This window comes from Lampetra planeri, chromosome 65 (assembly GCF_965212315.1).
Source record: "Lampetra planeri chromosome 65, kcLamPlan1.2.h2, whole genome shotgun sequence".
Taxonomy (NCBI): Eukaryota; Metazoa; Chordata; class Hyperoartia; order Petromyzontiformes; family Petromyzontidae; genus Lampetra; species Lampetra planeri.
The window spans coordinates 3,211,925-3,224,385 of NC_136171.1; the positions used below are offsets into that span (position 1 = coordinate 3,211,925).

General features: G+C 53.2%; 1 protein-coding gene across 6 annotated transcripts in view; it reads left to right on the forward strand.

Moving 5' to 3' along the window:
• The window catches only part of LOC144737147 (pleckstrin homology-like domain family B member 1), a 91,416-nt gene that overhangs the window by 59,930 nt on the left and 19,025 nt on the right, over window positions 1-12,461 (forward strand). For 5 of the 6 annotated variants that reach the window (XM_078619861.1, XM_078619856.1, XM_078619857.1 and 2 more), the window contains 6 exons: window positions 498-779; window positions 1,435-1,572; window positions 2,840-2,968; window positions 3,677-3,832; window positions 4,285-4,395; window positions 5,009-5,101. In XM_078619861.1, the coding sequence (XP_078475987.1) occupies window positions 498-779; window positions 1,435-1,572; window positions 2,840-2,968; window positions 3,677-3,832; window positions 4,285-4,395; window positions 5,009-5,101 (909 nt within the window). The remainder of the gene's footprint in view (window positions 1-497; window positions 780-1,434; window positions 1,573-2,839; window positions 2,969-3,676; window positions 3,833-4,284; window positions 4,396-5,008; window positions 5,102-12,461) is intronic. The other variant, XM_078619860.1, reaches the window with a different exon arrangement.

Below are 12,461 nucleotides of genomic sequence, written 5' to 3' on the forward strand. Positions count from 1 at the left end.
TACAACCGGCATCATCAGGCGACAGCCAGATCTGTTTACGTGACAAACCCTTTACTAGTAGGCTGTGTCGGGTGGTGGTGGGCTTAATGACACAACATTTATATATTTACGCGATCTAACCCAAAAAACCTCTATTGTGGATGATATTGCTTGCGAAAGCCTACATGTTAAACAAATCTTAATGTTGTTTATTATTCTTATTGGTTCTTTCGGTAAAGTCACATAGAAGGGAAATAATAAAATAATAAATATAAAACATAATAAAATAATTCTCACGACGTTTCGGTCACAACGCAAGCAGCCGTCCTCAGGTGAAGAACCAGGTCTGTCGGAAAGACAGCGTCTGAATGAACACCACCAGGCTTGGCAGCGTATATTTAAGCTGCTGGGTGGGAGGGGGAAGAGCGCCTTTACAAAGGAATTTGCATATCAAGAAGAATTTAGCATATTATTATTATTTCCCTCCACCCCCCGTTTTTTCCTCTCGTATTTTTCAGGGCTACATCCAGACCATGTCGTCGTACGACAGAGCACCGAGCCCGCCCGAACAATCCCGCAGGGCGCCCAGACAGGAGGCGAGGTTGAAGTTGGCGGAACGGAAGCAGGAGGTGATGCGCCGGGAGGTGGGGCTCGAGCAGGAAGTGATGCGGCGAGGGGCGGAGCACCGGCAGGAAGTGATGCGCTTGGACGTGAGGAGGGCCCAGCTGGTGGCGGTGGTGGAGGAGCTGAAACGACGGATCCACGATGTGCAGAGCCAGTTGGAGGACTGCGCGCGCGAGGTATGTAGCTCATTTTCAGAAAGCTAAACTAAAAACGGTTAAACTACGGGGACTCGTCTACTTACGATCGTATTAGGCTCCAGAGGTCCGTTCGTACGTCGATTTGTTCGTAAGTCCAACTTTACTCCTGTCCATTCCAAATATATTGTCCGGCCATGTACACTAAACACAGGGGGAATGGCTGGTTCAGCCATTCCCCCCGTGGTTCATGTTCTGCAGATGTAGATGGCACACACGCACACAGGTGTGGCAGCGTTGCATGTGTAAAAGCTCTCAGCCTTGTCCAGACCACCAGCTCAAAAGAACTGAACGCTGCTTATGATGATGATGGTGACGATGATGGCTTCAGCAGTGCTTCTAACGTTGCTGATGCTGCTGCTGGTGGTGATGATGGTGACATTGCTGCTGCTGATAATGATGATGCCGCTGATGACGATGCTGCTGATTACAATGATGATGATGCTGCTGCTGCTGATGCCGCTGATGATGCCGCTGATGATGATGATGACAACAATGATGATGCTGCTGATAATGACGATGTTGTCTGATGACGATGATGCTGCTGATGATAATGATGATGCTGATAATGATGGTGCTGCCACCGATGATGTCGCTGATGACGACGATGCTGATGACGACGGCGACGACGCCGCAGGCGGAGATGGAGCGGGCGCTGCTGGAGGGGGAGAAGGCAGCAGAGAAGTCGAACCTCGGCAAGGACCAGGAGGTGATCGCCGCGCTGCAGAGGAAGATGTCGGAGTTGGAGGCGCGCGTCGCCTGCCAAAGAGACAAGGTGACGATGATGACGCCACCGCCGCACGCCCCTCCCCTACCCCCCCACCCCCCACCCCGCCCCCGAAACCGGAGCACCCAGAGGAAACCCACGTGTACGCGCGTGCAATCTTGTGGGGCAGATGGAACAGATGTGGATTAGTCGGCGCTTTGCTGCTGTGTGCCGCCTTCTAACCTGGCAGAACCAGGAGGTACGGCTCCTAGTCGATACCCACGCGGGTAGAAGGGAGTGAGGTGGAACAGATGGGGATGGGGATTAGTTCACGAGTGGAAGGGAATTTCCCCAACATCTCTCCGTGCGTGATCCACCAACCCCCCCCCCCCACTCGGCACGACGCCGCTTGCCAGCAGACGCGCTAACGGCCTGGCTGCATTAACGCCCCCCCCCCCCCATCGCTCCACCACTGCCATCATCGCCGGTTGTCCGTGCAGCGTCGGGCGGGTAAACGCACGTGCCGTTTGCAAAGTTAAGCCCGGATTGTGCTGTCTATTGCATGGCCTGCTAACACATTTCATTGTGTGTGTGTGTTTGCGCGTGTGCATTTGTGTGTTTGTGTGCGTTTGTTTGTGTGTTTGCGCGCGTGTGTTTGTATGTGTTTGCGTGTGTGTGTGTTTGTGTGTGTGTGTGTGTGTTTACCTGCATGCGCGTGCGTGCGTGTAATCCACGCGCCGCTGTGTGCGTGCATGGGCACACGTGCACCCTCTACCTCGCTCGCTCCACCAAAATCATCGCCGCCACCACCACCATCATCACCATCATCATCGCCACCACCATCATCGCCACCACCTACACCACCATCATCATCACCACCATCATCATCATCACCACCACCTACACCACCATCATCATCATCACCACCACCTACACCACCATCATCATCATCATCACCACCACCATCATCATCACCACCAACACAACCATCATCGCCACCACCACCACCACCTACACCACCATCATCATCATCACCACCACCATCATCATCACCACCACCTACACCACCACCATCATCATCACCATCATCATCATCACCACCACCTACAACACCATCATCGTCACCGCCATCACCACCTACACCACCATCACCAACATCACCATCACTACCACCTGTATCACAACCTCACCACCACTCTACCACCACCACCACCACCACCCCTACTACCACCATCACCACCACGACGACCACCATAACTCCCACCACTACTAACACCACCGCTGCCGCCGCCGCCGCCGTTTGAACGACCGTGCCTCACCGCGCCGTGGACCCCAGGGTAAGGCCCGGCTGGTGGAGGAGAGGCAGCATCTGGACGATCTTCGCGCCAAGAAGGCAGACGTTGAAACGCAGCTCCATAGCTGCCCTGAGGCTCTCAGGGAGCAGATGGATGAGGAGCTACGCATGGTTCGTCACCCCCCCCGTCGACACCCCGTGCCCCCCCGCACCCTCCACACGCCACCCCGTGCCCCCCCCCCCCCGCACCCCCCACACGCCACGCAGACCGCGCCAGCGCCGCTCACGCTGCCGGGGGGGGGGGGGTGCACGGTACGCAGGTTCCATCTCCTGGCGCCGCGGAAAACTGTAAGTTGAAGAAACTTTGGGCTTTCTTAAATGTTGACGACGATGGCGGTGGTGATGACGATGGTGGTGATGATGATGACGATGGTGATGATGATGGTGGTGGTGGTGATGATGATGACGATGGTGGTGATGATGACGATGGTGGTGATGATGACGATGGTGGTGATGATGATGACGATGGTGGTGATGATGGTGGTGGTGATGATGACGATGGTGGTGGTGATGACGGTGATGTTGACGACGACAGTGATAATGATGATGATGGTGATGATGACGACGGTGGTGATGATGATGGTAATGACGACGACGACGATGATGATGACGACGGTGGTGGTGATGATGATGACGACGGTGGTGATGATGATGGTGATGGTGGTGATGATGACGACGGTGATGTTGACGACGACGGTGATGATGATGGTGATGATGACGACGGTGGTGATGATGATGATGATGATGGTGATGATGACGACGACGGCGATGATGTTGACGACGACGGTGATGATGATGACGATGATGATGATGTCCCAGGTGAGCGACCAGCTGGAGTGCGGCGCTCGCCGCTTCGAGGACCTGGAGTTCCAGCAGCTGGAGACGGAGTCGCGGCTGGAGGAGGAGAGGGAGGCCGGACTGCACAGCGTGCTCAAGGACATGACGGATCTGAGACGCACCATCGTGTCTCGCAAGGTGGCTCGCGCGCAGAGAGAGACACGCGGGGAGAGACACGCGGGGGGAGAGACGCGGGGGGAGAGGCACACATGGAGACGTGGGGAGAGACACGCGGGGGGAGACACGCGGGAGGAGACACGCGGGGGGAGACACGCGGGAGGAGAGACGCGCGGGGAGAGACACGCGGGGAGAGACACGCGGGGAGAGACACGCGGGGAGAGACACACGGGGAGAGACGCGGGGGGAGAGGCAAATGGGGAGACACGTGGGGAGAGAGACGACACGCCGGGAGAGACGCGCGGGGACATGTAAGGAGAGGCACACGGGGAGAGGCACACGGAGAGATGCGTGGATAGAGAAGTAGGGACAAGTGGAGAGACGCGGGGACCACGGGGACCAGAGGAGGGGGACAACATGCCGGCCTTGATAGGCGCTGTTTGAGGCTACACGGGGGACCTTTGTCTGTGTAGGAGCGTCTGTGTGCGCTGGAGCGTCAGGCCAACCAGACGCTGCGGGCGTCGGAGGTGGAGAGGCAGAGACTCCAGCGGGAGAGGGGCACGCTCGTGCGCCTCTACGAAAGGGTGAGACATCACCGACATCATCAACAACATCATCAACATCACCATCAACATCACCAACATCATCACCAACGTCATCATCACCAATATTGTCACCAACATCATCGCCATTAATATCGTTGTCATCAACAACACCAACATCATCATCAACATCAACGTCATCATCAACATCATCACCAACATCATCACCAACATCATCACCAACATCATCACCAACATCATCACCAACATCATCACCAACATCAACCTTTGACTGTGTATGTGTGTCTGTGTGTGTCTGTGTGGTGGGGAGCGGTAGTGCAGCAGTTAGCTCACTGATCTAAAAACCCGGTGGCCCAAGTACGATTCCCGCTCACGGCCAACACCAGTGACGATTATCTGAACCGGTTCACTGGATCTCCCCTAGGTCGACTCAGCCTCAAATGAGTACTTGGCACGGTGTGTAAACATCACCGCCGGGGAGACAAAGGCGGCCGGGCGTGGTGCTGGCCACCCACCCCCTCGTGTGCCACAGTGCCGCCCTTCACCAGTGCTGCCGCTCGCTAACAGCACTTGCCGCCACAGTCTGTTAAGGCTACACGGCCGGGGGGGATCTTTGTCTTTGTGCCGCCCGTAGGAGAGGGAGGAGCTGTCGCTGGTGGAGGTGGAGCTGGCGGAGATGATGGGGAATGTCGACGTCGGAGCCGCCCTGTCTCCTACCCTCAGAGAGGTGACCGCAGTGGTGCCCCCGTGTTGACTTTCTCTCCCCCCCTACCCCCCCCTACCCACCCCCCCCCCCCCCGTGCCCCAAACCACCGTTCCGTTAACCGCGCTCTGTCAGATTCGGGGGGCGGCGGGGCGGAGGAAGGAACGAAAAACACCAACAAAAACTTAGCCGTAAATACAAGGTGCTTCAGAACAATGTTAACACTTACATGGGGCTTGTCGTTTTTTAATGGGAAAAGAGTGGCTAATACACTGTGACATGATGACAAATGTAATGAGTCTCCCACTTGTTCACCATCGTTGTCAACGCACGCCTGGAATGTTTTCCAGGTGGTCTCCAGAGCACGAAGGCAGCACTTTTCTTGTGGCGTTGTTGCAAATTCTCCGAAGTGTTAACATTTTTTTGAAGCACACTGTATTCCCCAACCCACCGCTACTTTTCAGAGTCTTAACGGTTCCTGGGCTTTATAGGGACCAACCACTGGTGGGGGGGGGAGGGGGTGGTTCCCTAGGGCTAAGATTGCAGAGAACGACTGAGATTAGATGATGTGAGGCACCCTGGATCTGTCTGGGGGGGGGGGGGGTTAGGGGCGATTGTTCGACCCCTCTCCCGTGTTTCCGGACGTGCCTGCAAGTCGCGGGGTCGTGTGGTGCGGTGGCTCGTTCCGTTGACCGCCGCATCTCTTGGGAGCAACGCGCAAAGCTGCTCGGCGTTCGTGTTGTTGTTGAAGAGAGATGGGCGTAGCAGCAGCAGCGCCGTTGTGTTTAAAGACGTTGTACTGTGCCCACCGCGGAGAACCGTAGAGACACGACCACCGCCACCGCCCTGCGATAGCCGGAGCCAAACTGAGGCCGCACGCTCCCCTCCCGCCGCATGGCCTTGTGGGAGAGCCTCGGTACGTCTGCCGAGCTCTAGACGTGCCGATGAAGTTGTTTTATTCTTTTTCTTCCGATTCCGTTCCGATGACGTACACGTACAGGTATGTCATCGGAGCGGATTGTACGTATGTGTACATAGATAGAAATAAGAGAAACTGATCAACGTACAAGGTGCATGTTCCGCGTTATAACGCTGCGTTCCGCGTTATATCGGCGCTCGTGCCACGTTATAACAGGGGCCGCGTTCCACGTTATAACAGTCCCCTCCCCCCGCGAGAGCTGCTGGTCCTTCCTCTGGCGGTGGCGTGAGCGGGTAATTGCAGGTGCTACACCTTTTCCCTTTTGCCCCCGGTATTTTGAGGATGCGCTGTTGTCACTTTGCCCCCTCACCTCTACCTCTTTGCAACTTTCTCTCCCTGCCCCGTGTGTGTCTCTCTTCCTTTCTCCCTTCCTTCCTTCCTTCCTCCCCGCCCTTCATTTACAGGAACCCCTAACTCTACCCGAACCCTCACTCAACATCATTAACACTCCATCTGACTTCCCCTCCACACTCACACTAACATCATCGTCATCATCGTCGTCATTATCGTCTTCGTCATCATCATCATCTGCTCAAACCGCCCGTAACCTACGCCAGGTATGGTTTGCTGCTAATATGATAATTCACAGTCACAGCTTCTGCCTGTTCAAATGGGTGGAAAATCCACATTCCTATGGCAGTGGTCAGTTCATCTGTAAGATGACCACTATTGCTGTCTGAGAAAGTAGTGCCTAGGGTTATGACAAAGTCCGACACCGCTGTAATTAATGAGCATGCCTCCCCTTATCAAGGAGAGTGGACGAATTTTATTTGAATCGTAGTCCTAATTTCGTTGACAAGCTGCTTGCGGACAGCGTTGTCAAGGAAATTACATCACTTCCTGTGGCATTGCAAGAGTGGCATTACTTACTGTGGCATCGTGGCAGTGACATCACTTCCTGCGGCGCCATTGGGAATGGCTTCACATCCTGTGTGGCGTCGTAGCTTCTAAATTCGGTCCGAAATAAAGCATGACTTCCGATCGTCCGAAACTTCGTATCTAGGCCACGTTTTCAGATGTTTTCGGATTAAACCAAAAATCGGGAACTCATCCAAACTTCCTGATTAAAATGAACGGTTACCCGCGCCTCAACGCGACCGAATTGCATGAATGAAATAGCGAAACCGCCCCATGCCTTTGACCTTGTAAACATGACTGACAACGTGCATGTGTTTAAATTTGGCATGGAATTATTAACCTTCCACCCCTGCCCCCTACCCCTAATTGTTTGACTAATCTTTATGATTTGGAGTCACGATTCAATACAAAGAACTTTACATATGTTAACAAAAATTGTCTTGTTTGGACCGTCAGTCTCGTTCGGTCTGTCTTCATTCCTAGTCTCTCTTTTACATGAAGTTTTCTGTCTTGTTTGGTACAATTTGGTTAGTAGCCTCATTTGTCTACACTTTGACCCTTTGTGCCATCTCACCTGCAGTGTAAATCATTCGTACTCTCCACCTCATTCCTATTGTGCCATACCACTTTGGTTGCGCTAACGATCGATCGCTCACGTGCTCAACCCGGCTCCCATTATTAACCTGACCTTTCCGGCTTTAGCGAGCACGTCGCTAACGTTGGGGGGTGGAGGCGCTTGGTTAACCCCTCCCACGTGCCCTCTCTCTTCAGGAGTACTTCACCCTCAGCCAAATCAATCAGCTGTACGTGGGAACGGAGCCTGGGTCAGGCCACGCCCACCCCACCCAAGCCCCTCCCACTCATTCTTCGGCCGTCATGGAAACCGCCCGCTCTGCTGTCAATCTCTCCCAGGCTTCCCCTCCTGACATCCCTCTCGCTGAAGAGGTTTGTCCTCTGCTCCCTTTCTTTGTGTGTACAAGACACTCATACGCATCCATCTAGCGATCAATGTTTGAAAAGCATGAAAAGCAGGAAACAAACTAAAGAGTGAAGGTCAGTTTAAAGAGATGCGATTTCAAAGCGGACTTAAATATATCTACCGACTGCGACTCCCTGATTTCAAGTGGCACGGCGTTCCATAGCTTGGGTGCCACGCTAACAAAAGCACGATCGCCAAAAGGGCACAACCTAGACCTGGGAGTGCTGAGCAGTTGGAGATCGGTAGTTTATATAGTTTAAACACGCAATTTAATAAATACACGATTTAAGAACATATTGGGGCAGGCCATATTAACCAGAGCAGTTGCTTTGACACCTCTTTCGTGTTTTTCAATAATTTCCTGCTTAATTTTAACACTACAGAGACCCCTCTACTTACAAACATTCGACTTACAAACTTTCAGCCATACGAACGAACCTGTCCGTATGTCCAGTTGCCTGTTCCGACCGAGAGTCGTAAATTCAACCGCTGTGCAATAGATCGCGGCGGTGGCATCTACATCTACAGGGAGATTATACAACTTTTAAAGCCATTCCCCATTTAGTGTACATGCCGTAGAAAGTGTTTGAAATCATCAGCAGTAAAGTTGGACTTACGAAAAAATCGACTTACTATGATGGCGACGCACTCTAATAAATTATGCTATTTGATCTTCATATTCCTTGAAGGCCCCGTTTAGAAACGTGCGTTTAGATTATTTGGCTGCGATAAATTTACACATGATAAGCAATATTGACCTGACCTGTGATCAGGTCACTTCTGAAAAATACATAGCAGCTTAGTGGGCCCTGACCTGGTAACAAATAAAATAGTTTATCATTTTAGTTTGGTTGATGTATTGTGCATTCTCCAACTATTATTCACTCAAACTCTGAAACGTCTTCTATGCATTCCCCTTTGGGGCCTGTGCTCTTCACGAATGCGTAGAGTTCGTGGGAGGCCACAAGTATTTCCTAGGCCCCCTGCCCTGTTTGAGTCACTTCTCTGGGCTCAGATGTCTAGGCAAGAGGGGAGGGCGGGCAAAGGCAGACTTTTCGAGGCCTAGTTATTCAACCTTAGCATTACAATGATTCCTCTCGTTTACGAAGATAAGCCTCACTGAGTCTCGTGCGGTGGGGGGCAAAGTGTGGGTGCTCTTTCCTCTTAAAAAAAAAAACATCTGCCCGCGTGGAAGAGTAGTTCGTGGCGTGAGCGAATAATAATCATAATAATTGCAGGGCAGCACCTTTAGCATTCTCACCGCCAGAACGCGACTTTATCTTCCGCGCCTAAACTCTCTTTATTCTGCCTGCTTACGTGTTGTTTATTCTGCCTGCTTACGTGTTCTTCTCTTGTTTCCTCTCCTTTTGTGTCCCTTATGCACCCACGACAAAACAACACTGAGCACGGCACTTTGCTTGCCAAATCCCTGTGAACGCACACGCTGCACCACGCACGCTGCACCACATACACATTGTATCTACACATACACACCGCGCTATACACACACTCACACACCATTCAAACATAACCTATACACATTCACTATACACACACACTGCACTACACACCCCACACGACACACACACACCCTATACACACGCACACATGACACACCACACACCCCACACACACCTCACACACCCCACCCCACACACACCCCACGACACACACACCCCCCACACCCTCACACACACACACACCCCACGACACACACTCACACGCCACACACCCCTCAAACACCCACACACAGCCACGTGACTGTGCGCTGGCCCTGTGCCCCCCGCTGGGCTCCGAGCGGTGGTACAGCGATTGCGTCGCTGGGTTTGGACCCCCCAGAACCATCCCCCCGCCGCCCCCGCTCCCCGCTAAGCAGCGCGGGGGATCGAGGGGGGCGGCTGATCAGGTGACTCAATTCGGGGGGGGGCGGGGGAGGGCTGAGGAGGGGTGGGGGGGGCAGGGCAAGGGAGAGCATCAGTCTCGTCCGGAGGCCGCATTGGCGGTCTGAACCAGAAGGTCGGCTCAGTCCAACATCCCTCCCAGGGGGTCAACTTAGTCTATCATCCTTCAATGGGCCTTACCTGGTTGCCCGACTCCTCGGCTCTCAGCTGTAAACTCAAAGTGGCCCCGTACTTGCCCATCGCACTTATTGGCTGCCCCTGACATCGGCTCGGTTCAGCCACGTACGGACATTCCGAACTGAGCGTCAATTCAGCATCAGGCCACAAGAAGGGAAGACTTTAGTCTCATCCAAGGTGTCGTTTGCGACCGGGCAGTCAGGCCCACCTATCACGGAGGTACTCGAGCGAAAAAGTAAACGCTTATTAAATCTTTCCCGTTCCGATGATACATACGTGTGCGTACGCGTACATCATCACTTTCTCTTGTGTGTATGGATACACTGTATGTATGTATACATGTGTAATGGGTTCAACTGAGTCACAGACGTCAACTTTGGAGGCAACACATTTATTCAGTTCCAACACACGGGGTAACTTCCCCTTAACAGAATAACAACCTAAGGTGGTGACCACACAGCTAACTACACTATTCACAACGTAACTGGTCTAGTTAGCCTGGTGGTGACCACCAGGCTAACTACACTAGTCACAACGTAACCGCTACTACGGACCGGGACCAACGACTTCGGCCCAGGTCTATGTGTAGGAGACTCGTAGATGAAGGTTTCTTCCAGGATGAACAACAACCCTGGTCCCTCTCGGGACCCGGCTTCTCTTCTCTCTGGCGTGGCCAGTCCCCGCCCTTTGCCACGCCCACCTTCCAGAATCCTCGGGAAGGATCTGGGTCCTAATCACGTGACCCCCCCTAGCCCCCTCTGTCAACTTAACCAGTCACGTGTCTTCCCGGGTCAACCAGAGTGCCATGGCCTCACGCAACTTCATCCTTTGGTCGGCACCCACACACCCTGTCCTGAAGGGTCGGCACTGCACTTAAGGCCTGGTGCCATCCAGCGCAGTTATTCACTGCACGCCCTGCCCCTCTAGGGCCGGTACTGCACCCACAGCATGGTGACATCCAGCGATGTCACTACACATGTGTACAATCCGCTCCGATGACGTACGTGTACATGATCGGAATGGAATCGGAATAACAACTACAATAAAATAACTTCATCGGCACGTCTTCAGGTCGGTAGACGTACCGACGTTCCCCCACAAGGCCATGCGGCGGGAGGGGAGGAGTGCGGCCCCAGTTTGTCGCCGGCTATCGTAGAGTGGCGGCGGTGGTCGTGTCGCTATGGTTCTGCGCGGTGAGTACAGTACAATGTCTTTAAAAACAACAGCGCGACTAGGCTGAACCTGCTCGCACGTTCCGCGAGAGATTCGGCGGTAAACGGGACGACCCAACCACCACCCTGCAACTTCCAGACGTCTTGGAACACGAGTCTCCGGCTAATGGGTTCGGTTTAGCTTGATTTTTTCTTGTTCACGGCTTTTGCTCAACCGAGCCAGCCCAACACCGTGCTTAACTTGAGCCGGTAATGAGCCCTGGGTGTCAGAATCAGAATCTGGAGGAGGAATCCGATGAGCTATGAAGCTCTTTTGGCACAGATGTCCAGTAAGGGGCACCGGAGTGTGAACATTGCCACAACGAACACGACGCAACAACGCCATGGAGCCCAGCCGTCGCTAGGACAATGGTGACTAGGCTGTGAGTGGTGGCAATCGAGCGGAGTACAGCCTGTTCTCCTCTAATGTGGCGGTAGTAGTCGTTAAGTTCCTATGGAACAATCGCGTCATGTGGAACAATCACGTTATAATGAATAATATTGAGGTAAAGCACGGTCCGCGATAACGCGTGAGATCCGTAACACAGGCTGAGCAAGGACCAAGGCGTGCGTGGGTAGCGTCTAGAAGCATCCAGCAGCATCGCAATGCCTCGTGTGATGATGATGCTAGGCCGAGGCAGCCATTAAAACCGCTTATTACTACTCATGCGACGTAGTTCCTTTCGCTAGATCACGTTATATATCCAATTGGCATCCGCGTTATGAAAAAAATTGTGCCTCCTAATGCAACATTCGTCGCGTTACATCCCAATTCACGTTGTAAAAACAATTCGCCGCGTTACGCAGGAGAACAGACTGCATACATGCTGATGTGGTGTCTACGTTGTGGAGTCGACGTTGAGTTGTCGCATGCAGCGTCTTTGTCGCTGACTTCGCGTCCGGAGTTTCAACCACGGCCTGCCCAGCTCTCACCATGCACCACCTCTTCTCCCTTCCCAGAATGCACCCCCGAACGCATGGCTTTCACGACTTCCTGTCGAGTACTGGAAAGTGGGGAAATTGTGCCTCGGGAGAGGCTTTGAGTTTGGTGTACGACACTGGCATGAAGGGCATTCTCCAATGTTTTTTCCATCTTCCTGCCTGTCTATTGCTTGGGTCGGGCTGCCTCGCAAAGGATAAACGGACGATAATATCGTCTCGGTTTCAAGGCCTCCTTCACGCGAATGGCTATTGAGGCCTTGTTCGGCAGCCACAGTCTGCAAGGCCTTACGGTTGCCTGTGCGCATGATTTTTTGTTCTGCACCGCGCTTTTATTTGT